The sequence below is a fragment of the Budorcas taxicolor genome, chromosome 3 (genome assembly GCF_023091745.1).
Source record: "Budorcas taxicolor isolate Tak-1 chromosome 3, Takin1.1, whole genome shotgun sequence".
NCBI classification, from domain to species: domain Eukaryota; kingdom Metazoa; phylum Chordata; class Mammalia; order Artiodactyla; family Bovidae; genus Budorcas; species Budorcas taxicolor.
This window is the reverse complement of record NC_068912.1, coordinates 34,958,214-34,985,507: the sequence shown is the minus strand read 5'-3', so window position 1 is coordinate 34,985,507 and position 27,294 is coordinate 34,958,214. Positions and strand designations below refer to the sequence as shown.

The 27,294-nt window shown below is 34.9% G+C and overlaps 1 protein-coding gene across 2 annotated transcripts in view; it reads left to right on the top strand.

The window, feature by feature from the left end:
- Positions 1 to 22,364, top strand: part of STXBP3 (syntaxin binding protein 3) — a 47,189-nt gene extending 24,825 nt beyond the window's left edge. For both annotated transcript variants that reach the window (XM_052637401.1, XM_052637402.1), the window contains exons 8-19: positions 565 to 655; positions 1,702 to 1,826; positions 3,815 to 3,910; positions 4,051 to 4,108; positions 8,522 to 8,587; positions 9,367 to 9,447; positions 10,335 to 10,473; positions 11,470 to 11,576; positions 12,150 to 12,242; positions 14,139 to 14,224; positions 21,040 to 21,188; positions 22,085 to 22,364. In XM_052637401.1, the coding sequence (XP_052493361.1) occupies positions 565 to 655; positions 1,702 to 1,826; positions 3,815 to 3,910; positions 4,051 to 4,108; positions 8,522 to 8,587; positions 9,367 to 9,447; positions 10,335 to 10,473; positions 11,470 to 11,576; positions 12,150 to 12,242; positions 14,139 to 14,224; positions 21,040 to 21,188; positions 22,085 to 22,179 (1,186 nt within the window). In that variant the 3' untranslated portion in view covers positions 22,180 to 22,364. The remainder of the gene's footprint in view (positions 1 to 564; positions 656 to 1,701; positions 1,827 to 3,814; positions 3,911 to 4,050; positions 4,109 to 8,521; positions 8,588 to 9,366; positions 9,448 to 10,334; positions 10,474 to 11,469; positions 11,577 to 12,149; positions 12,243 to 14,138; positions 14,225 to 21,039; positions 21,189 to 22,084) is intronic.
- Positions 22,365 to 27,294: the final 4,930 nt, after the last annotated feature.

The following is a 27,294-nucleotide window of genomic DNA, read 5'->3' as shown; positions in this document are numbered from 1 at the left end:
TTGTTTCCATGTTGTTTGCAATAGTATAAAATGGAGAATGACTTAAATGTCCATCTTTAGGGGGGTGAATGTGTAAATCCAGTATAATCGTATGATGGAAAACTATATAGAACTAAAATGAGTAAATATTTTTGATGTGAGTGTCAACATAGATCTCAAACATATATGACAGTAAAAACATATACTGTTAAAATACATATAAAACAGTAAATATATGTATAATTGTAATGATAGGAAGAATATACATCAAATTATGGTAGTAGTTGCTTTGGGGCAGGAGTGGCTAGGGGTAGGAGTGAAGACTGGGAATTGGGAGGGGAATGAAGAAACTATAGTTTTATTTATATTTCTTTCATATGAAAAAAATCTGAAGCACATATGATAAGGTTTACATTGATAAAATCCAAACTAATTGATATAGCATTATATTTGTTTAGTATTATTATCTAAATTTCTCCATGCTTATAAAATCTTTTAAATTAATTTATGGTTTAATTTTAGAATTCAACTTGATAATATAAAGTGTGTCTTGAAAGATAGTTTGAATATCTTTTTCGTTTCTAGTAAACCTCTAGATAATGCCAGTAAGCTTGCTCAGCTGGTTGAAAAAAAGCTTGAAAACTACTACAAGATTGATGAAAAGAGCCTAATAAAGGTAACATATAAAAGACAAATAGTGGTTATGCTTAAAATCTGACTTATTTCTTTGTAAACCAAGGAAACTGTTGTTCATTTATTTTCCAGTATTGATTTGAGAATTTTGATTTGGATATCACTGATATAAATGGTAGTAGAAATCTTAATAGACAATGTGGTTTAGTGGGGAAGATAACAGTTTTGAATTAAGTTCTTTGTCTAGATCCTTGCTCTGCCATTTAAGTCATGTATATATCAATTAGCAAGTTCTGTTAAGTTTTATATCTATAAAATGGGGGTAATAGGAGAATACCTATTTTATAATATAGAATATTAAATGCATTAATACATAAGTTTTTAGAATAATCCTTGCAGCTGAGTAAACGTTTAATAAACATAGTTTTTCCTTTTATCACCAACTCTGTGTTTTTGGACATATTTACTCTGAGTTGTATTTTCATATAATATGGATCATATGATATGTACTTTCATTGGTTGGTATGAGGATTAGGCAGATTAGCATGTGTTTGGCACATATAGGAGTTTAATAAATGACAGCTACTACTATCTTATCAAGATAATATAATCAAAGACTAAGATTGGAACCTGGGGAATTCCAGCATTTGAGCTTGGGTTGGAGAGTGAGGAGTCTGAGTAGACTTGACAGAGGAGGCATCAGAGGACTAGGAAGCTTAGTTTAGTGCAGTGTGTAACATAAAGAGCTCAGGTAATATCTTCCTTTCATAACTTAGATCAGTTTTAGTGTTTATGAAGCTGAATTCCAAGAAAATAGATTTAGTGAAAGCCAAATGTTATATTTTTAATAGATTTTTCACAGTATCATATTATTAAGTAAGCCTGTTAATCTAATTATGAAAGCTTTGGTTTTGTAGTCTTATTTTCTTCCCCTCTTGTACCTCTCATATTTTTCTTTTTTAATATAGCTTCATGTTTAAGAATGTGGCAGAACTTAGGATAAGTCTGATTTTGTTTTCTAAGATATTAAAAATGTGTTCACAGAAAGAAATGGAAGTTTCTTAAGATAATTTTATCTTGTTATTCCAGGGTAAAACTCATTCCCAGCTCATAATAATTGATCGTGGCTTTGATCCTGTGTCCACTGTCGTGCATGAACTGACCTTTCAGGCAATGGCATACGATCTACTGCCGATTGAGAATGATACATACAAGCAAGTATAACTTGAAGGGAATATATAGGGCATATACAAACAGGATAGGATGTTAGCATTTAATGATTTATGCAGGCAACAGAAATCTAAAGCCCCTATAACCTTTTTTATTCAAGGCTTTAATCTTTCTCTTACACCTATAATCATAATCTATTAAAAATATCCTGACCTTGTTAGTTAATAGGTAATTTAACTGCTTTGAAGCTTTTTTGGTATATTTGCTTCATTAATTATGTTTGCAACAAAAATAGATTTTAAATAGCTGGAATTGTACTTTTCAGTAAATAAACCGGGCCCACTACAATATTTATTGAAGTGGAAAACACATTCAAATTGGTTAGGATGTGATTATTCTGAATTGGACATTCAAAAGTATGTAAACGTGCGTCTTGTCACCATAATGTATTTAAAAATACTAGAAGATGAGAAAACTATATAGGATGGTTATTGAGAAGAGAAGCAGTTTTACCAGTTTGGTACCTATTGATTTAACTCTGATATAAACATATTAACTTTAAAAGTAATATCAAATAGTTAAATGAAATTATTTTTCTATTAAGGAACCATTTTATTGTCACCTTTGTATATCATTTATGTATGTACATACATACACATATATATAACATGTTATTTGAGTGTATGTACCACATGCACACATATATATAACATGTTATTTGATATCATAATTTCAAAATCCAGATTGGCATTTTTCAGCCAAGAGTTACTGCTTGGAAGTAATAAAAATGAAAATTAGTTTTCTGAAATCTTATGTTTCGTAATTTTATAGATTAAAAAATCCAAAAATTTGTGCTAATTATATTTAATATTTTTTCTTAAATATTGTTTAAACTAATTTTGTATTTTCTCTTGTATTTTTATTTGCCTTCTAGTCAAATTCTGAGTTTTTCTTTGTTATTTGTATTAATGTTAGCTGACAGAGCAACATAGCTATTTTTCTAGTATAAAAGTTTTAAGCAGTTTATTCTGAATTTTCAGAAAGGATGTTATTAATCTCTCTTACCCTTTAGGTCTCTAAACCTGCATTGCTCAAGAGATTTGGAAATGACTTAAAGTAATGGACACTAAAGGATTTGGTTCCCGTCTGTTGACATTAACTTTCAGACATTTCTAACCTAGTACTTAAAATAATTATCTCCCTAGGTTTGCTGGCAAGGAAAGCAAGATTTAATTTTTTAAGGGTAGTGGAGAGACTTATTTAAAAACAAAAATCAGAGATACTCCTTTTCTTATGAGTCAAGAAAGTCTAGGGATCAGACTAGAGGGAAGCATGAACTTCCTATGGATTGTGCTCCATCATGATTTTTAATGGAAATAATACAGAGCAGAAATTTCTAAGTATCCATTTGGAGTAATTTCTTGAATCTCTTTAATTGCCTCTCAGTTCAGTAGAACTCATTAAAGCAATCAGAGTTTTTAATGGCTACATTAGTTTTTCTCTCATTGCCTTTCCCAGTTCTTTAAAGGAGATGTACTTATAGGGTAAGGAAAGAATATAGAAATAGATAAATATGTGTGTTTGTGAATTTTGTACCAACTCTGAAATACCTTCAGTACTTAATAGACTTCATTAGGGAGTGACATTTCTTAATGGTTGTTTGACAATTGTGTTGATGGTTATTAGTACATCAAAAGTATTGTTTTGAGCAATTAGAATACAAGTTTTTAATGTATTCACTCTTGTTAAAGTTGACTGTGGAACACTGAATTTTTGTTTCTAACATACTGAGATAAAACTCTGTAATAATGACAGCAAAAAATAACATTGAAAGTAAAAAGGTCATGGTGGGCGTAGCACTTGATTTTTGTTGTATGGATAGCAATATGCCTTAGTTTTGAGTAGGTCTTCATTATCCTCCTAAAATCTTCAGTTTCTTGAGCTGTGTCTTAAAATTGTTATTTATAAAAATTTTCTTTTACTTTATCTGGCACAAAATAATCCAAAAGTTTCATACTTCTCTTACTTGTAGATATAAGACAGATGGGAAGGAAAAGGAGGCAATCCTTGAAGAAGATGATGACCTCTGGGTCAAAATTCGACATCGCCATATTGCAGTTGTATTAGAGTATGTGAACCTGTTCTAATTTTCGTTCCATATTTTAAAAAAATACTAATTACAGAGTACCAATAGTACATTTTTTAATCTTAAGATACTTTTGTGAATTACACTTTAGAAATTTAAAGAATTTTCTTATAATTTGACAGGGAAATTCCCAAGCTTATGAAGGAAATTTCATCAACAAAGAAAGCAACAGAAGGAAAGGTAAGAGTGTTAATATAACTTTCAGGTTATGACAAATGTGAATTTTAAAGTTTGTGTAAAATTTTTTATCTTTTTAACTTTCCATTTGAGAAGTTTCTAACATACACAAAATAGAGATAATAAACTTTCTTATACCCATTACCCAGCCTCAACACTTAGCAATGTTTTATCTGTCTTTAAATGTCTCTACATTTAAAGTTTATTTTTAAAAGACCATTTAGCCAATTGCATAAACGTATTCATGTTAGGGTTTTTAATATTAAGGTATGGTAGCTCAGTGATAAAGAATTGGCCTGCAGTGCAGGAAACCCAGGTTTGATCCCTGGGTCGGGAAGATCCTCTGGAGAAGGGAATGTCAACCCTGGCAGGCTACAGTCCATGGGGTTGCAGTGTCAGACACAACTGAGGAACTAACACTTTCACTTTTCACATTCATAATTTACCTAAATAAAATGCACAAATCTTAAGTGTATACTGAATAACTTTTTACATACATATATTTGTATTCATACACACACACATGTAAACACACACCATGTGGAACTACCACCTAAATCAAGATATAGGACATTTCTGTCATTTCAGAAAGTTCCACAATAATATCTATGAATAAAGAAAATTTATCCTATCCTTTGGAGAAGGCAGTGGCACCCCACTCCAGTACTCTTGCCTGGAAAACCCCATGGACGGAGGAGCCTGGTAGGCTGTAGTCCATGGGGTCGCGAAGAGTCGGACACGACTGAGCGACTTCACTTTCACTTTTCACTTTCATGCATTGGAGAAGGAAGTGGCAACCCACTCCAGTGTTCTTGCCTGGAGAATCCCAGGGACAGGGGAGCCTGGTGGGCTGCCGTCTATGGGGTCGCACAGAGTCGGACACGACTGAAGCGACTCAGCAGCAGCAGCAGCCTATCCTTTTGACTCTTTATACATTTTACACTAATTTCTTGGTACCTCCTACTTGGTATTTTCTTAATACCTCCCAGCAGTAAAATATAGAGTAGAACTGGTGACAGGATATCCTTGTCTCATTCCCAGCCTCGGGGGAAATTTTGATATTTCATCATTGGGTATTATGGTAGTTTTAGGTTATTTTAGATACATCCTTTGTCAGATTAAGAAGTTCCCTTCTATTCCATATTTGTCAACAGGTTTTTTTTGTTTTTTTAAATCAACAATGAGTGTCAGATTTCATCAAATGCTTTTTCAACACCTATTAATTATTTTTTCCTTTTTTATTCTGTTAATGTGATGTGTTACATTCATTGTTCTCTAACAGTAAACCATCCATGCGTTCTTAGAATTAGCTCCACTAAGTTATGATACCTTATCCCTTTCCTATATCACTGGATTCTGCTCGCTAATATTTTGTTTAGAATGTTTACTTCTAGGTTTATGAGCAATAGTATTTCTAGATTTACAAGCAATAATTCTTTTTATTCTTGTGATGTTCTAGGCAGTTTTGGTGGCAAAATTACATTGGTCTAAAATAAATTGTAATGCTTTCCCTGTCACATTATTCTCTGGAAGTGTTTGTATAGCGTCGTTACTTCTCCCATCATTGCTTGAAAGACTTCACAACTGAAGCAGTCTGGGCGTGGAGTTTTCTTTATGGGGAAGTCTTTAATTATAAGGTCTTTAATAGGTTCAGAGCTCTTCAGATTTTAATTTTTTCTTATATCACTTTTGGGATATTGCATTTTTAAGGGATTTGTCTATTAAATCTACATTTTCAAATATCCTCTTATCTTCTCAGTGTCTGTAGAACCTGTACCTACGTTCTGTTTAATCCTAATTTTGTTGATTTGTGTTTCAGCCTCTTTACTGTTAACATCCCCTATTTATATATTAATAGTATTTCGAAGAACCAACTTTTGGCTTTGCTGATTTTTCTTCTGTATGTTAGTTTTATATTGAATTGATTTCAACCTTCTTTGGCTTGTTTTTCTTTTTCTAACTTCTTGAGTCAGATGTTAAGAACATTGATTTTTGACTTTTTTCTCTCCTATATATATTTAGTTATTTCCTTCTTAACATTAAGTAGCTGCATTCCCCAAGTTTTGGAATAACCTATTTTTACTTCCATTTAGCTCAGAATATTTTCTCTAATTATAATTTCTTCTTTGACTCATGTGTTATATGGGAATTTTTTTTTTTATTTCAAAGAGTTTGTGAGTTTTCTACTTATCTTACTGTTACTGAGTTGTAATTTAATTATATAGTGGTCAGAGAATGGAGTCTATGAGTTTAGTCCTTTGAAATTTGTTCAGGCTTGGCTTGTGACCTATCATATGATCTGTTGTAAATACCCTATTTGTACTTGAAAAGAATACAAATTCTGTTAATGTTAATTAAGCCAAGTTGGTTTATCATGTTATTCAAATATTCTATCTCTTAACAAATTTTTTATCTGTTTTTTTATATCAGTTACCAGGAATGGTATAATGTATGGCTGAATTAGTCTAATTTTTTTAATAATCTTGTCAACTCTCAAAGCTATATCAACTGATGCACCCTTGTTTAATTAGACTCTATAAATTTAAGATAGTTTTCTTTCTATTGAATTTATCTTTTATCAGTATAAAATGTCTTTTTCATTTTCATTTGCAGTATTCCTTGCCTTAAACTCTACTTTGTCTGATTTTAATATAGCCATACCTGCTTTATTTTGACTAGTGCTTTTTAAAACTGAGTTAGGAAGTAAAGTTCCCCTTTATAGTGTATGATTCTGTGAGTTTTGACAAATGTATACTCTCATAACCACAACCAAGATATAGGACGGTTCCATCAATATCCCCCATTGCCTTCTGCCACTTTGTAGGCAACCTCTCCACCTTAGAACCACTATTCTTTTTTTCTATTATTATAGTTTTGCCTTTTCCAGAATGACAGCTAAGTGTCATTTATGTAATAACATAATAATAACAATATGGCTTTTTCCTTTAATCTATTGCACTTGACATTCATCCATGTGACATATAACAGTAGCTTCGACATTTTTATTGCTGAGTAGTATTCCACTGTATGGATATATTGTATGGATGTTATCCGTTCACATATTGCAGAACATTTAGGTTTTTCCCAAGTTGATGGCTATTACAAATAAAGCCACTATGAACATTCAAGTTTTGTGTGAACAGATGTTTTCATTCACTTGTTTAAACAAGAGTGGGATTGCTGGATCATATAGGAAATGTATATTTAATCATATAGAAAACTTCCAAACTTACTAGTTTGCTGTACCATTTTATGGTCTCACCAATAATGTATGTCATTCATTGTGTTTTTAATTTCAAAGATTGCATTTAGTTCTGGGACATTCATTGACTTTTTTTTAATGAAGTCTGATTCTCTACTGATATACTCCATCTTTTCATTCATTTACAGTTTATCTTTTCCCCTGTTTTCTTTAACATAAATATGTTATTTTAAATTCTGTGTCTGCTAACTCCAGCATCTGGATTATTGTGAGTCTGCTTTTATTGACTGTTTTTACCACTTGAGTATCACTTTTTCCTGTTTTACATGTCCAGTTATATATTGTATGTTGGACCTTGTGGATGCTATATTGCAGAGGCTGTTGATGATGTTCTGTCTACAAAGAGTGCTGAGTTCTTTTCTAGCAGTCAGTTAATTTGCTGGTGAATAACCTAGATTGTGTGGAAATTTCATGTGAGGCTTTTGTTACGTTGGGTGTATTTCACTTTTGCATTTAGTTCAAAGACATAGTCCTTCGAGGACTGAATGTCTGGGATGTTCACTTAGAGCTCTTTACTTTGTCTGGATCAGAGAATGCCAATACTGTCTTAGTGTAAAGACCATGTGAAATCTCTGCAGTTGTTCTCTGTTAGGCCTCTAAGACTTATGCCCTGTACGCATGCAGCTTAGTATTTGGCCAGGAACCCTAAGGCATCTCCTCTACACATCTGAGAGTTATGCTGTGACTGGCTTTTACTCTCAAGTACCCTGGACTGCAAACCCTACCTCAGTAGCCCCAAACTCGGATCTCTTTTTCCTCTGCTCAGAGAGACTTTTTTTCTGCTTGAATTCTACTTCCTTTTACTGTGCTTTGGAAAATGTTCCAGAGGAGAGCCAGATGAGTGCAGGGATCACCTCCTGTGCTTCCCTTTGTTCAAGTAACCTAACTTTTAACTATTTTTAAGACAGCCTTTGCTTGAAAGCTGTTGTCTTTTTTTATTTTGTCCAATTTTGGTTTTGTTTATGGTGGGAGAGTAATTTTTATATCAGCTGCTTTTATCGTGGCTCAACTGGAAACCTTTTGAAATTGTTGTTTTTTTTAAATTGGCAAATATTTAGTAAATTAATAAGAATTTAAAACTATAGGATTTAAAAGTTATTATATAAAATAACTGAATCATAAGTTAGTTTTTTAAAATGTTTGGTTTTTCCTAGACATCACTTAGTGCTCTTACCCAGCTGATGAAAAAGATGCCCCATTTCCGTAAACAGATTACTAAGGTAAGAGGTATCATATATAAGAAATCATTTTTAATTTATTAGTCCACTCAGTTCTGTAGTCAAGTTTAGCAGTGGGTGTCATGGAATACTTGGTATTAGTTGACCTTTAAACCCTTACTTTAGGTCTGAGAAATACCCCAAATGTCTAAGCTACCCAATAGAGTTCTCTATATTTGTTCAAATCCATCCAAAACATTTTTATATCTTTGTCTTGAACAGCCAGAGAAACTTTATTTTTTATCAGCTTAATAAGAAAATTCAACATTGCATTGACAAGTCCTTGTTATTATGCTTGCTTCTTTGAATTAATAGTTACATATTAGTAAATTTTAAAGCAATTAAAGCTGTGTGGGCAGGTAAATTATTTTTTTGTTTGTTTTTGCTGTTCCGATCCTTCTCAGAAGTCATTGCCAGAATAATACTAAAAAAAATTTTTATCGTATTACTCCCTAATCAAAAATCAATAATGTAAATTCAGACTTTTTCTGCTTGACTTTATGGGCTTCACTGGTTTTTTCTCACTTTATTTTTCACTACTTGTATACCCAATACAAGTTCAGCCCTTTTGTTCTGTTTTTTGTGGTCTGTTGATTATCCCCTTTAGATCATGATAATTTCCCCTTTTTTTCTTTCTTGAGTTGTTTCCCTTGATTTACATGGTACCTCCTTCCCACCTAAGCTCATACTTCCCTTCAGGCCCATCTCAAAAGTTTAGTATTATCAGTTACACAAAAAGAAATGAAAATGCTTTAAATAATTTATTTTTTTCTGTTTTTCAGCAAGTTGTTCATCTTAACTTAGCAGAAGATTGCATGAATAAGTTCAAGTCTAATATAGAAAAGCTCTGCAAAACTGAACAGGTAAGTGCAGAGTCAGAAACACCTATATTTAAGGTAGATTTCCAGAATTAACTTTGTAAGGCAAAACCTAACTTTTTGCTCAATATAGTGCCCTAAACCATACAATCTCTTTTAGAAGGAGATACACCCACTTAGTATTTAATACAATATTCCTTACCAATTCCAACAAGTGGCTATACAGTGTCATGTTAATAGTAGGCTGTCCCTCCTAATCTGCATGTTTGGGTGAATGGGATGATTTCAATGTTTGGAGCATTAATTCAGGGTAACATTGTTGGCTGGCCTTTTTCAGTGGGTGCAGCATTTCAGGTAACACCCTGCAGAGTACTGTGTAGGCACATTTAATTAAAGGCTCCTCTCTGATGCCAAAACTGTTCAAATCAGTACTGTCTAATAGAAATAGAACACAAGTCATATGTAATTTTAAATATTCTAGTCATTATATTAAAAACGTAAAATGAGATGAGTGTGGTTAATTGTAATAATATACTTGATTTAGCTCAGTACATCCAAAATACTATCATTTCAACATGTAGTCAGTATAAAACAATTATTGAAATATTTTAATACTTTTTTTAAATGTAAATCTTCAAACTGTTGTTTTAACTTATAGCTCATCTTGATTCAGACTAGACCCATTTCAAGTGCTCAGTAGCCACATGTAGTTCCTGTCTCCCATGTTAGCAAAAGTTTAGATTAATGATTTTCTTCCTTTCTGAATTGTTTTGACTTTTTACATTTTATACAGTAATAGTTTACAAGTGATGCTCACATTTCCTAGGAAATATCATCAATGTTCCATTAAAATTTGGCAAATTTTAGTAATATTTTTAACTGAAAAATGAATTTAGATCATAGACCACTGACTATATTTCATTTTCATTAAGGACCTGGCACTTGGAACTGATGCAGAAGGACAGAAAGTCAAAGATGCTATGCGAGTACTCCTTCCAGTTCTACTCAGCAAAAATCATGATAATTATGATAAAATAAGAGCAATCCTACTTTATATCTTCAGTATTAATGGTAATATAGATTGTTTATATTTTAATGAATATATTAAGATAAAGATCAATTCAGTTCAGTCGCTCAGTCGTGTCCGACTCTTTGTGACTTCATGAATCACAGCACGCCAGGCCTCCCTGTCTATCACCAGCTCCTTGAGTTTACTCAAAGTCATGTCCATTGAGTCGGTGATGCCATCTAGCCATCTCATCCTCTGTCGTCCCCTTCTCCTCCTGCCCCCAAATCCCTCCCAGCATCAGGATCTTTTCCAGTGAGTCAGCTCTTTACATGAGGTGGCCAAAGTGTTGGAGTTTCAGCTTTAGCATCAGTCCTTCCAATGAACACTCAGGGCTGATCTCCTTTAGAATGGACTGGTTGGATCTCCTTGCAGTCCAAGGGACTCTCAAGAGTCTCTCCAACACTGCAGTTCGAAAGTGTCAATTCTTCGGCACTCAGCTTTCTTCACAGTCCAACTCTCACATCCATACATGACCACTGGAAAAACCATAGCCTTGACTAGATGGACCTTTGCTGGCAAAGTAATGTCTCTGCTTTTTAATATGCTGTCTAGGTTGGCCATAACTTTCCTTCCAAGGAGTACCCAGATCTAAAATCACTTTACAGTAAGTGGTTTACTACTGGTCATAAGAGAATCTTAGAAAAATTAAAGTGAAAAGTGAAAGTGAAGGTTGCTCAGTCGTGTCTCTTTGTGACCCCGTGGACTATAAAGTCCATGGAATTCTTCAGGCCAGAATACTGGAGTAGGTAGCCTTTCCCTTCTCCAGGAGTTCTTCCCAACCCAGGGATTGAGCCCAGGTCTCCCGCAGGAAAATCAAAAGTAGTGGTTAAAGTTGATTAAGGTAAATAAAAGGAAAAATGTGGAATTGGGAGCAAACTGAAGGTTATATAATTTAAATGTTTGCTTTCTTTTAAAAAAGCTTTATTCTTGGGTCCCTAAACCTAGAAATGATTGTGGTAGCAGTTATTTGACTGTGCATTCATTTTTATTTATCTAAGGAACTACAGAAGAAAACTTGGACAGGTTGATCCAGAATGTAAAGATAGAAAATGAGAGTGACATGATTCGTAACTGGAGCTACCTTGGTGTTCCCATTGTCCCTCCAGTAAGAAATCTTACATTCTGTATAGACTTATACATGTGCGTGCATGGTTGTTTGCATTAAATATGTTTTCTTATGTGGGAATCCGTGTGAACAGCCTTCTTTATTTCCTTTGTAGATTTGGTAAGTAAAATATTAAAAATTTTATTTTCTTTTCCATGTATGGGTAATTTTGGACAAATACATTTTTCTAGTGAATTTATATCTTTTAGCTTCTGTTGTAATTTTCTATTTATGCTTTTCTTTCTATGATTTATTTATAGAAAAATTTGAAGAAGTCTGTAGAATCTTACTCTTTCCTTGTAGAATTACTCTTTCCTATCAAGTTTTATATAAGCATTTTGGAGAAAACATACTTTCTGATACTATCATAAATTTTATCATTAATGTACAGAAATACTGTGAAGTTATGTGACTACACCTATTCAGATTTTTTTAGTGGACTTTTCCACTGTTAGTTTTAAGTCAGATGCAACATAGTATTTGTTGTAAATTAAACATCTTCATAGAAAAGATAAAGAGAGTATCACTAAATAAAATCACTGATTTTTAGTTTTTTTCCTCTAATTATGTTAGTCTCAACAAGGCAAACCATCAAGAAAGGATCGGTCTGCAGAAGAAACTTTTCAACTGTCTAGATGGACGCCTTTCATCAAAGATATTTTAGAGGTAAAATTCATTAAATTTTATTTATACTCTGCCCTTTGTAGAATATTTTTTACTCTCTGTCCATTTATCTGTCAGTTTGAGCATATCTATGGGTCAGGAATTATCTGTAGTACTGAGAGGGTTCATAAAAGAAGACTGTATCTGATGTCTAGGGAGGAGCGGAAGCTCTTGAAAGTTCTCCCTTAAAGACTGCCAATTCATACCACTAATTGCCTCAAAATAAATTTAAAAAGATAAGCACATGCATGCTTTATGAAAAAGACTCTTGTTTGAAATTACTATATAGCAGAAATATAAATAATTTAGTTGAATGAAAGTTCAACAAAATAACATTTTTTGTGACCACTATTAGAGTGTTAAATTCCAATATTCTTAGAAATGATTTGTGATTAAAATGTAAACCTCACTATCATTTGCTTTTATAATTGACAGATGGCTGATTCTTTTAGTACTGTTTGCTTTTAGAAAATAATTTTCAATTTTAGGAAGTTAGAAAATGAACTAATAATTGCATTATGAGCTCAATAAAGTTATAATCAGATAGTTCTGTTTATTCCAATTTGCCTTTAACTTATTAAACATTAATTTCTCTTCTTCTTTGGAAATTGGGTACAGTTTATCCCATGATTTTTCTGTTTTGCTTGACTAATTCTATGTCATTTACACATGCTTGATATATGAAGATTTCAGAGAGTTTAGACTTTTTTCCTTGCAATGTAAGATTTTTTTTCCTGATCTGTAACAAGGATGTAGAACTAAGGAGTTTTTCTTTGCTACTGATAGTATTCTAAAAATAAGAATTGACCTTCTCAAACCCTTTAACAAGGATTTGCATGTTAAATTCAAAAACTCCACTTTACCGCAGTAGCAACCTAAGGCCTTTAGGGTTCTCCTGAAGCTTTGATTCTTCACATCTTGCAGTCTTATTGAAATACTCTAGGACTACGGAGGACCTTGTGTCCATTCCTACTTATTGTTACTGTTAATGTTCTAAAGCTGTGGTGTTCTAAATCGGTGGTCTTCAAACTTTTAATTATGTACACTTTCTCATAATAAATGTGATCAGGAGCCTACAGTATGTGGCCATTTATAAACTATGTAAGTGCTGTACTGATTAAAACACTATACATTTATTTATAAACTATATAAATGCTGTACTGATAAAACACTATGTGTGTATTATATACATACACATAAATATCATAAGATGTTAACAGTAAAAAGAAGGAAACATTTTTAGATGAAAAAGAAAGCTTCTTCCATCTCATCAGATAGTCTTGAATACACCTAGGCCAGGATACATGTTTTGTTTTAAAGCCATCACTATGAAGGGCAAAGACTTCCCTGGTGGCTCAGATGGTAAGGTGTCTTCCTACAATGCAGGAGACCCAGGTTCAATCCCTGGGTTGGGAAGATCTCCTGGAGAAGGAAATGGCAACCCACTCCAGTATTCTTGCCTGGAAAATCCCATGGACGAAGAAGCCTGGTGGGCTATTGTCCATGGGGTCACAAAGAGTTGAACACAACTGAACGACTTCAGTTATGAAAGGCAAGGCCTGAACTCTGGTAGCCTAAGAGGTCTGTCAGGATTAAGCCAGTATTTAGAAGCCCCTAGCATTCTCGAGATAAATACCCTGATAAAGTACCTGGGATTTTCACACCAAAGTGGGAACCCTGTAAATAAGAAATGTAGGCATGCAATAAATATTGGTTTAATAATTGCATTAATTTTGTAGCAGATAAGATTTGTGAGTTTCAAAAAGAGGGCTAACCTTATTTTATTAAATATGTGTCCTCATGTTCTTTAATTGTAAATACAAGTTTTGAGTTTTATGTAAAGCAAAATATTGGAGTTTATAGTATCTTCTTGATGGATTTAATTCTTATCTTCCCTAGGATGCCATTGATAACAGATTAGATTCCAAAGAGTGGCCATATTGTTCCCAGTGCCCAGCAGTCTGGAATGGCTCAGGAGCTGTAAGGTAAAATCTATAAATAAAAGTCAGTGAAATTTTCACTGTGATATTGCAGACTAATAACTGAAATGGTACACAGATATTCCTATATTGATAACTCTCCTTGAAGCAAGTAGTCACTTAAAAGGTAGTTTTTCTTTAACTGTAACCTGTCTTAATGCATCCAGATACGCAATGGGGCTTCCCAGGTGGCACAGTGGTAAAGAATCCTCCTGCCAGTGTAAGAGACTTGGGTTTGGTCCCTGGTTGGGAAGATCCCCTGGAGTAGGAAGTGGTAACTCACTCCAGTATTCTTGCCAGGAAAATTCCATGGACAGAAAAGTCCATGGGATCACAAAGAGCCAGACATGACTGAGCGACTGACATACAGACACACATGCACACATACAGACAAACATTCCACAGATAAGCAATATGAAAATGTGCTTTATTATAAAAAATATTTTCATGAAACTAGAGAAGAGTTTCTCCCCTTTTTTCTTTCTTCACATTAGCAGATGACATAATCCTTTTTGATGACTTTTGGTGAGAAAATATTTGAAGCATTCAGAAAGCTGTAGATAGTATTATAATGTATACCCTATACTTGGTGCCCAGATTAACAAATGAATCATTTTAAATACAGTTCAAGCTTCCTGTATATCACTCTCTGATTTTTATTATTCTCCCTTCTTCACTATCTTGAATTTGCTGTTTATCATTGACCTATATATCTTCATACATTTTCCACATATATTTGTATTCTAAACAATGTATAGAGTTCTGTTTTGCAGGATTTTTCTACTGGTCTTTGGCTTTTAGCGGTTAAACTGTTATGTGCCCAAGTAGAGTTCTTTCTGTGTTTGTTCTTCCTGGGGTTAGTTGAATTTTCTTGGATTTACAAGTTAATAGTGCTCATCAAAATTTGGGGAGTTTTCAGTTGCTGTTTCTTCAAATTTTTTCTGCCCACTTCTTTCTCCCTCTTCTGCTTTTGAAACTCCATCACCCAGATGTTGGAAAGTTTGACTTTGTCTTATGGGTCACTGAGGCTCTGTTTACCTTTCTTCCACTTTTTCTCTTTCTGTTCTTCAGATATGCTAGTATCTATTGATCCATCTTCAGTTCTTTGATTCTTTAGTCTGACATCTCAAATCTGCTATCGAGCCCATCTACTCAATTTTTCATTTCATTATTGTACTAATCACCTTTTGAATTTCCATTTGCTTCTTTTTTACTTTCCATTTCTCTTTTGAAATTCTCCATTGATTAACATATTATTAGCATAATTTTCTTTAATTATTTGATCATATTTATAATAGTATCTTTGAAGTCTGCTAAATCCAACATCCGGATTCACTTAGGGTCAGTTTCTGTTGATGGTTTTTTCCCAGCATGTGGATCACCCTTTATTGTTTTCTTACACATCTACTAATTTTTGGCTGAAAATTAGGCCTTTAAGATACTGTATTATGTAACAGCAACTCTAAGTTGTTTTTTGTTTTAGTAACTTGTATAGATTTTAAGCCCTGGGATCAATGCCCCCTTGCAGTGTAACCACTGATGTCATTGTAGGGCTTTTTTAATTTTAAATTTAATTTTTTAGCTTGGTTACTAGCAGTTGCCCTATGTCTGAATAGTTTAGAGGTCAGCCAGTTATCTAGGCAGAGTTTGTATTTAGACAACCTCAAGCCTGTAAACCTTTCATCGATTGCTGATCAGTCTGATTGTGGGTTAAGGACTGCATTACAAGTCATAGTCAGTTCTTGAGTCTTCTCCCCACTATCCCCCTTCTTTTTTTCTTATTTTTTTCCTTGGGCTTTCTCTGGCTTACCCTGGCACAAGCATAATTTGGCAGTCAGCTAAGGATGTGGGGGGGCTTTGTCTTCTTTGGCTTTCTTACTCTCAAGGTTTCCCCATTAAATTTCTGGCTGATATGCTGCCTCTCCCATCCTGGGACCAGGGTGTTGTGCTACCAACGCTGCAGATCTACTCTAAACCAGGTCTGCCTTTAACTAGCAAAGCTATAGGATTTTGTACTTACTTTGCTTCCTACCTTGTATCAAGTCTTCCACCTTAGGCAGTAGAATTGGTGGTTCTCGCAGCCAGCTTCAAGTCAGTAAAGCTACAGTTTTTGCTGAGTTGGAAGAACTGTGCAGGTTGGATGTAACCTCAGGCCGAAAGGTCGCATAGAATGGTGGTGACCACCATTCTTACCTATATACTAACATTTTTTAAGAGTAAATGCTTCTTAATTTGTCATTTGCCTGTGGTTCATTTTCCCAAGTGATCTGAAATGGTTTTTTCCCCCACAGTTTCATCCAGGTTTATACTTGTTTTCTTGGTGGGCAGTCTTCTGACCATCTTACTCTATCATGACCCCAAGCTGTCTTTGTGTTTTTAATCTTAATATAAATGGTGTCATGTTGTGTCTTCCTGCAACTTTTTTTTTTTAATCTATGTACTTATTTATTTTGGTTGCACTGGGTCTTTGTTGCTGTGTACAGGCTTTTTCTAGTTCGGTGAGCAGAGGCTGCTCCTTGTTGTACATGGGCTTCTCATTGCAGGGCTTCCCGTGTTGCTACAGGCTCAAGGTTCATGCGCTTCCGAAGTTGCAGCACGCAGGCTCAGCAGTTGTGACACGTGGGCTTCAGTAGTTGCAGCTTATTGGCTCTAGAGCACGGGCTCAGCAGCTGTGCACATGGGCTTTAGTTGCTCTGCAGCATGTGGGATCTTCCCAAACCAAGGATCAAACGTCCCCTGCATTGGCAGGCAGATTCTTATCCACTGTATCACCAGGAAGTCCTGCAACGTGCTTTTAAGTTTCTCTCAACATTATCCTCATGATATTTATCCCAAATTGATACATGTATACAGTTTTTACTGCTGTTTGGTGTATTCTTATATGATTCTCACAGTTTATTCATGTATTTTCCACACAATGGAAATTTAGACTAGGTCAAAACTAGCACACTTCCTAACAATATGCAGTAAGTGGTCTTAAACATTTATGTGTGTTTGAGTATTTCTTTAGGGTAATTCTCTTGGTCTAAGGACCTTTTATTTAGTTTCATTTTCCCCTTTTCTCCTATTTTAGAAGTTACATAGCTTACTTGTACTTTCATAGCAGTTATCTTTAGAATTATAGTATACATCTTTGACTCACCAAAATCTTGAGATTAGTATCTTTGCCCTCTTGATGAACAGTACAGAGCCTTAGAAAACTTAAACTATACACTCCTTGAATGTTCTCTTAATTCTTTATGGTTTCACCTTAGTCTTTTTTATTTCCAGAGTTAATGATGAACACTATTGTCTTTTAGTTGTATGTGCATGTTAACTAGTTATGTTGTGTACCGCTTCTGCTTGCATCCCCTATTTTGAGCTCAGTTATATTCTTTTCTGATGTGTATCCTTTAGAAATTTTTTCAGTGTGGGTCTCTCAGTGGTAGAGTCTCTATGGTTTTGTCTGTCTGAAAATGTCTGTATTATTGTTCTTACATGATAGCTTTGAATTTCTAGGCTCATGGTAATTTTCACGCAACACTGTGGTGTTATTCTGCTGTACCTTGGTTTCCAGTTTAGCTCTTGGGAAGGTGTGTGTATGGGGGCGGGGTGTTTTCTGTCAGTTTCGTCATACTTTTATATAGGTAGTTTGCCTTTGCTCTCTGGTTGCTTTTTGTCTTTGATATCCTGTACATTCCCTATGCTATGTTTACCTAGGGTTTGTTTTCGTTGCTTTCATGGGATTCAAATGTATTTCCTAAAATCTGAGGTTTCATATCTTTCATAAATTCTTGTTTTATTCAAACATCTCATATTATTTTCATGCCTTGTAATATCTCTTGAGTTTTAATATTTCTTTTACTTTTTGTATTTCATTTTAGAAATTTTTCTTTGGATTTAATTTTCAATTCTTTAGTTCCGTCTTATATTTGTACCTAAACTGCTGAGTAAGCTATATTTATTTATTTTTTTAGTTTCTGTGTTCATCGACTTTACTTTTCCTTCTTTCTTTCTTTATTTTTTTTTAGAAATTGTCCTCGTTTCTTTTTCAGATATGCTTGGATTTCCTTGTCCTTATTTTGTCTGCTTTCTATTCTACTTTATCATTTTCAACATAGTCTATTGTTTACTAAAATGATAAATACTGAAATTTACTGAATTCAACATCTGACGTTCTTTGGGTTCTAATTTCACTGCTTTTCATTTCTGCAGACATTTACGGTTGCTTATTTCCTCATGCGCTTTGTTGTTTTGGATTCAGAGCTTATTTCAGTACCCAGGATCAAGAGTGTTACCTGCAGAGAGGTTTTGCATATGCATCTTTCAGCTATGCTTTTAAAAAGATGTTTGCTCTTATTTTAAAAGGAGCTTCTCGGTGGTTTCTAGAGTGAGAGTTCTAGGATACGGAGATGTAATCATTTATGTGTCTTTCAGAGTATAAAACTAGCACAGTGTCTTAGACATACATATGAAACACATTAAATGTAATCCTGATGTCCTGAAATTGCTATTCAGAAGCTTAAAAATTGTTAGAATCACATAATCATTTTGAGCAAATATTACTTGTTTTTCTTTTGCTTTCTAGCTTTATCTTGCCTTTTTTGGACATTTTAAAATCACAGTTGTACTTATAGTATGTCCTTGATTTATTCTGTACGGAAACCAAGAATCTGTCTTGTTCCTCTTTCGCCTTTCAAAACCAGCTACTAAATCTCTTTACTTTTTCTGTTTTTACTACCTCATCATTCCTTAGAATGGCAGATGGAAATTACCATCCGAAAGGCTAGACTGAGAACATTGTTAAAAGTTTACCATGATATCCTATATTGTATGTCTTAGAGGTATCTAGAATATGGTTTCCAAAGTATGTATAAGATAATACATTGGATATTATTCTTACACTAAGAAAAGGAGAAGTTAAGGTTTATTTTACTAGAGCACATATATAATTTAGACATTTTTAATAGATTACATAAATGTTTATTTTTAAATATTTAGTTTTCAAATAAAAGCTCAGAATTTTTACCAGACGGTATGGGAACAAATATAGTGATTTTTATAACTTAAAGCAGTGCTACCCAATAGAACTTTCTTACAATAATGGAATGTCTTTTATCTGCACTGTCCTGTTTATAACCAGTAGCCATATATAACTGTTGAGCACTTGATATGTAGCTAGTGTGACTGAGAAACTGAATTTTTAATTTTAGTTAAGTTTAAATTGCCTCATGTGGCTAGTGACTGCTGTCTTGATCAGTGCAGATCTAGAGCATTCTAAGGGGGGAGGAGGTAGAAATAACAGCTGTGTATTTAGTGGTTTCCCAGTGTCAGATTCCATACAGTATATTCTGTATATTATTGCATTTAATCTTGAAAACAACCCTTGAGGTTTAGAGAGAGGTTAAGTAACTTACTAAAAATAATCTAGAATTAAAAAGAAGCAGAATCAGAATTGGAACCCACATTGCTCTTTTTTTTTTTAACCAGCATTATTGAGGTAATTGATTTCATAATGTTGCATACGTTTAAGGTATACAGCTTGATGTTTTGACACACATACATTGTGAAATTACCACAAGCTAGTTAATATATCCATCACGTCCACATACACATAATTACCATTTTCCCTTCTTCCCTTTCTTCTTTTGTGGCAAGAAGACTTAATTAAAATCTGTCCTCTTAGTATATTTCAAATATACAGTATGGGTTTGTTAACTATAGTCTCCACGCTCTATATTAGATCTCTAGAACTTACTCATCTTGCATGGTTGAATTTTGTGCCCTTTGAACCAATACTGTCTCATTCTCTTTCCCTGCCCACCTTCCCTGACCACCAGCATTCTTCTGTCTGCTTCTGTGAGTTTGACTGTTTTCAATTCCACGTATAAGTGAGATCATGCAGTCTTTCTGAGTCTGCCTTATTTTACTTAGCATAATTTCCTCCCGGTTTATTCGTGTTGTTGCAGATGGAAGAATTTGCTTCCTTTTTAAGGATGAACAATATTGTACAGTATATATACACAGTTTTTTTTGGTCAGTTTGTTCATTGATGGACATTTAGGTTATTTTTATATCTTGACTATTGGGACTAACACTGCATTGAACACAGGCATGCAGATGTGTTGGATAGCTCCTGTCTGGATATCTGGATATGTCAGCACTTCACCGACTTCCAGCAAGGGGCATTCCAGGACCATGTTAGCTCCAAATCAGTGCCTGTGCTTCCCCACCTCCACTATGTCTTTTAAACTCTACTATTGTCTCAGTGCAACCCGCCCTGCTTTTATTTAACTTTAGTAAGTTATAGACTTTCCAGGTATACTGTGTGTTTATCTGAAATAAATAAGACAGGCCCTTAGCTCTGTTTGGGGCTTCCCAGATGGCTCAGAGGTAAAAAATCCATCTGCAGTGCTGGAGACACAGGAGACTCAGCTTTGATCCCGGGTTGGGAAGTCCCCTGGAGGAGGAAATGGCAACCCACTCCAGTATTCTTGCCTGGAAAATCCCATGGATAGAGGAGCCTGGTGGGATGTAGTACATGGGATCGCAAAGAGTTGGACACAACTGAGCGCACACACACACACAGCTCTGTTTTATAGGTAAACATGCTGAGCTAGATTGTGAGTCATTTGTCCAAACTCTCTCAGATCAAAATTGAACTTAAAGTGGGGCTCTCCTGCCTCACTCTTGGTGCTCCAGTCATACCATAGTTAAGTCATTTTCTTAAAATCAATGCAGTTGGTGCCAAATTTGAGTTTGCCTGAGTTTGGCTCTTTCAAAAGACTACAAGCAGTATGGCTTTGGAAATATTTTTAACATGTCCATGTTTATTTTTTTAGTGCTCGGCAGAAACCCAGAACTAATTATTTAGAGGATCGAAAAAATGGGTCTAAGCTGATTATTTTTGTGATCGGAGGGATTACATACTCTGAAATGCGCTGTGCCTATGAAGTTTCTCAGGCACATAAGTCCTGTGAAGTTATTATTGGTAAGACTTGTGTTTTCCTTTTGTCTTATTTTTTTAAAACAAACTCTTAGATGCAAAAATATATATGTAAAACTTTTATCTTGTAATTTACATTTAGAACTAAATTGTTGAGTGCAAAAAAAAATATTTTGAATCAGTGTGTTTTATCTGATGTACCAGTTTTTTCCTGGTTGACCTTTTGACGCTTTTTTAAAATTACAATTCTGATTTTGAGAGAATGAGTTTCAGGAATATTGCATTCTTTAAATATCATTAAATATATCCTATGAATATATGAAATATGTGAAATATGAAATATTTCATATGAAATTTCATTTCATATGACATATGAAAAATATTTCATCCTATCCTTTTCTTGCTTTCATGATTAAATACTTTTTGAAACATTTATTTCTACTACAGAAATATTTTGAAACTTTTTGTGGCTGTGGACCTGACGTTGGCCGAGCCTGTGTGGAATTTAGTTTTAAGAATTTCAGTCAAAGCCACTGATGCCTAGACTCTCCTGGCCTGTGGAGATGCAGCATCTGTACATCAAGCTTCAGTCTGTGGTTCTGCTTAACAGTTCCCTGTGACTGAATTCACAGTGACTCTTGCTGTTCTGTCAGGGGGACAGGCTAACCTCCGATTTTGCTCTTCAGTGTATCAATATATAGTACAAAGTGGTAACTACAGTACAAAATATAGTAGTGGGTGTTGTTTGTGAAGGGCTACTGAGTGTGCTTAATGAAGAGGAAGGATTAAAATATTGTAGTTTAGGAACGCATCCTACAGAAATTTTGTTAAGCTGCCCCAGGCTACTGCACTTTGTATGTTTGAAGGACAAGGCAATATAGTTAGCCAGTGAAAATTGATTTGACTGCTGGCCTCTGAAGATTTATCTTTTCCTCTTCCAGGATCCACGCATATTTTAACACCCAGAAAACTGTTGGATGATATAAAGATGCTGAATAAGCCCAAGGATAAAGTCTCCTTTACTAAAGATGAATAACATTTTGGGTGGGGAGCAATTTAGAGATTCTTATTAATTTGTTCAACTAAAATAGATCAAGACATTGTTGCTCTCATGTAATTTAAACAGTGTAAATATTTTAAGGAATAATGACTTTCAGATGTATTTCTTAAGGGACTGTCTATGATTACATATCATTGGATTTGCCATTTTTAATTTAAATATGTAAAGTAATTCAATCATTAATTGAAATATTTTACAACATTTACTGTCTTGCTAGGTATTTCTAAAAATCACAATTTTATATAATTTTGAAATGTTTAAATTAACAAACAAATAATGAACATTCTAAGAGAAAATAAATACATACTTACAAAAATTATCTTTGTTTTTTGGCCGGGAGGATGGAAACATTGGGAAACTTTAAATTTCCAAGAGAATTACAAAGAAGTAAAAGAATGTATCATAATCTTCCTACCAAGGTAACTCCTTTTGACTTAGATGATAATGATATAGTCTTTGCATAAGGCTGGATAACGTGAAGATATGGGTGTACAAAGGGAAGCCCTCCTCTCCATTCCCGATATCTCCTTTTACCTGGCCTCGTCATGTTCTGTCATATAATGGACCCTAATTTTATATATCACTTATCTTCAGAATTTTGCTCTTACAAATAATGCTGCATTGTGAGTACATACCTGTGCAAATATTTCTTTAATGTAAATTTCTAGTGAGGACATAGCTGTCAAAATGTTTGTGCATTTAAAATACTGATACCACCATTTAAAATTTTTATTTAGATAAATGGCCTCCAAATTTGTATTGTACTTAGAGCTATCTTTGCACCCAAGGTTGTAAATTCACCCATTGATCTTCTAGAGCATTTTGATAAGTTCATTTTATTTTTCATAAATAACTCTCACCATCCTCCAGAATTGATTTTAGTATGAGAATGTATGCTAGATATTGTCTCTCAGCATCTGGCATTATGTCCCATGCCTCCCCATCCCATGTCACAAGGGATGAAAAACTAAAAAGGAAGTTTTTCAGACTCAAAGGTAAGTGGGGTTCTGAACAGGTTAGATTCTACTTATTTTTTATTTGCATTTGGTCAGGATTTTGAAGGTAAAAAGGAGGCAGAGGCCATCTGCTGTGGCTGTGCCAGTGGACAAGTAAGCTCCTACCTACAGGAGTTGTTTGCAGCAACCAGACTGCACGCTTTAGTGTCTGTCACCTGCTGCTGCATGGCTATGAGGCAGTCTGGTGGCAGCTGGTGGCACTACCTTCCTGTTCCCTGCATCAGATTGTGATATGGCATGAGACTAAAAACAGAGCCCCAAGTTTCTTCCCCTGCAGCTTTCCCATGATTTTTAAGGACTAAATTCTCTGTATTGAAACACACTCTTAAAATATCTAGAGGAGTTTCTGTTCCTTCAGAGAACCCTGATTGATAACAGTATTTAACAGAGATCCGTTTTTCTTTCTTTCTAAATAGGTACCTTACCAAATTTCATTGGGCAATCCCTCTTTCTCCAATTAATCTGAAATACCTTGCTCATAAACTAAGTTTGAATTTTGGTCTGTTTCTACATTCTTTTTTATTAATTTACAGTTTATTTTCTTCTATTTTATATTTTAAATTTTCTGTTGGAGTATGGTTGATTTACATTGCTGTGTTAGTTTCAGGTGTGCAGGAAAGTGGATCAGTTATACATCTATCCACTCTAGCTTCTTTTCCCATGTAAGTCATAGAGTTTGCTGTGCTATTCAGTAGGTCCTTGTTAGTTATCCATTTTATATTTAGTAGAATATATATGTCAATCCCAATCTCCGGGTTTTTTTTTTTTAATGTGGACCACTTTATTAAAAGTCTTTTTTGAATTTTTTGCAACACTGCTTCTGTTGTGGCCTTTTGGCTACAAGGCATGTGGGATCCCAGCTCCCCAACCATGGATCAAACCTGCACCCCCTGCACTGGAAGGTAAAGTCCCAGTCACTGGGCCCCCGGGGAAGTCCCTCTGTCTAATTTATTAATGATCATTATTTTATTTGGCTGTGCTGGGTCTTAGTTGCGGCACACAGGATCTTTGATCTTTGTGCTGCATGGGGGAGTTTTGGTTGGAGTATACGAACTCTTAGTTGGGGCATGTGGGATATAGTTTCCCAACCAGGGATCAGACCTGAGCTCCTCCCTGCGTTGGGAGAGTGGAGTCTTACCAGTGGGCCACCAGGGAAGTGCCTCCCTATTTTAATTCATGTTGTGTTAACAGGTGGACATAATCTCTATTCCACCCATACCAGAATTACCATTATTTTTTTCAGAAAATCTCTGGGCATTTCATTTTTAAAAAGTGAACTTTAGCATCATTTTGTTAATACCAGAAGTTATTTTGATATTTTCATTAGGCCTGGTGTCTCAGAGGTTAAAGCGTCTGCCTCCAATGTGGGAGACCTGGGTTTGATCCCTGGGTCGGGAAGATCCCCTGGAGAAGGAAATAGCAACCCACTCCAGTATTCTTGCCTGGAGAATCCCATGGACAGAGGAGCCTGGTAGGCTACAGTCCACGGGGTCTCAAAGAGTCGGACACGACTGAGCGACTTCACCTTCACCTTCATAGTGAACTTATAGGTTAATTCAGGGAAAATAGGACCTTAAGAATCATTATTTTCTTTATACAGGTATTGCATATCGCCATAGTATTTTTCATGGTTCCACGTAAGTTGGATCTTCTATCATGTGTTTCAGACAGAATTTTTTTATATATAGGAAAGTTACTGTTTTGACATATTTCAGAACTTGCTATTTTTCTAAGTAATGCTAATAAAATAATGTGCAAATGCTTTATATGTGAGGCACTGTTTTAAGGCAACGGCATCCCACTCCAGTACTCTTGCCTGGAAAATCCCATGGACAGAGGAGCCTGGTAGGCTGCAGTCCATGGGGTTGCTGAGGGTCAGACACGACTGAGCGACTTCACTTTCCCTTTTCACTTTCATGCAATGGAAAAGGAAATGGCAACCCACTCCATTGTTCTTGCCTGGAGAATCCCAGGGATGGAGGAGCCTGGTGGGCTGCCGTCTATGGGGTCGCACAGAGTCGGACACAACTGAAATGACTTAGCAGATTACATCATTTAATCTTCTCATTTAATCCTTTGAAAACAGGCACTATTATCATCTCCATTTTAAAGCTTAGGAAAGCTAAGGTACAAAAAGTTTATATAATTTAACCTGGATGACATGTATATGTGGAGAGGAAAGTTTTGACATTAATAAACTTTTCTTTGTGTCTTTTTAATTGAAGTATAGTTGATTTACAATGTGTTAACTGCTGTTGTACAGCAAAATGATCCAATTGTACATACATGTACACTTCTTTTGGATAGTGAATATTGTTCTCTGTGCTATACAATAGGACTTTGTTGTTCATCCATGCTTTATATAAAAGCTTATATCTGCCGAGCCCAACACTCTGTCCCTCCTCCAACCCCCTCTCCCTTGGCAACCAGCAGTCTAATAAACAGCTTTCTTTGAATGTTGAGCATGAGAACGGGACACTGCCAGTGAGAAGGCTAATTTTTTGGTGTCTGCATTTTATCTGAGATCTTCATATGCCTTGGTAGCTATCTGTCCAGGATTAGTGTGTGTATGGAACAGATCCATACTAATCCAGTGCCCTGTGACAAGTGGAACTAAGAGTGTGATGGCAGCAAATGCTGGTCCATTCAGCCACTTCAGACCTCAGTGGTCACTGTGCCACTTATCAGAGTGGTCACTCTGATAAGAGATCCTTTAGGCCCACATTTCATATACATTTTAGACTTAATTTCTTACTGAATTTAAAGATCTAAGAGGTCATTACACATAAATTATAAACGGATTCCCCACCCAGATTTGTGGATTTTTTTTGTGCAGATTCTGGTACAAAGGCCCTGAAAAACATTTTTGTTGTTGCTCCTAACTGAAATGATTGACTCACAATCTATGAAGCACATTTTTGCTTCCTGTTGAGATGTACTTGGTTTGTAAAGTGTAGTGGATTCATATCATTCAGTCATATTCACAAAAATTTAATAAAAATAGCAGTTCACAAAAATTCTTAAAATTTGAGCTAAATCCAAGCGGGCCAGATCCTGGTGGTATGTTTGGTAACTTGGGATGCTTCCATAACTCAGTTCTGCCATAGGTATTTGTACCCTTTGTGAGTCCCTTCAGGATGCAGGTGGATTTCTTTTAAAATCAAAGGAACAAGAAATGTTTTCCTCCCACAGTAAAAGTTCTACTACCAAAACAACATTTTGGTTATTAAATATAAATATATATTTCTATTTAGTATGAATTTGGTCTATTTTAAATAATTCACTAAGAGTAAAGATGAATTTTCATTTGTAAAAATCTAATAGTTAACTCAGACAGTAAACACCTTCTACCAAGAGTCCCACTCATGCTGCTGAGTCCCTGGACTCAGCATTAGATACACAATTACTTGTTTGTTTGTTTTTTTAATTTTTTGGCTGCACCACCCAAAATGCAGGATCTTAGTTCCCTGACCAGGAATTGAACCTGTGCCCCCTGAATTGGAAGAGTCTTAACCAGTGGACTGCCAGGGAAGTCCTAGATACAATTACTTTTACTTTAGAAGCTTGTTCTGGCTTATTTTGCAGCAGAATTAGATCTATCAAAGAAGTGTCATGAGAGAGGAGACAGCCAAAAACTGTTGAGTCAGTAAATATAAAATTATCCTTGTAAATCAGAGTCTAGCTCTCTTCCAGAATTCCTTAAGGACATGGCCCAATTTCTGTTTCTTAGATTAGATGATTCAGAGATTATAATGATACTCACTCCTCAAGGAAATATAAATTACACTTGGAATATGGTTTAATAAGGCAGGTATGGGCCATATTTTTAAATAAATACAATAGTAAGTTTCTATAAAGGTTAATCTGTGGGGTAAGGGACATTCATTTATGGCAGTCCCTTCTAACTTGGATGCCATGGATTTGCTTCAGGTCTCCACGAACTTTTAAAAATTGTGTGCAAAATCATGCATGTTCATACCACTTTTAGAGGAGCATGGGGCAGGGAGGCTCCCTAACTTTCATCACATTCTCAAAGAGGGTTGAATCCCCAAAAATTTAAGTAGTACAGTCCATG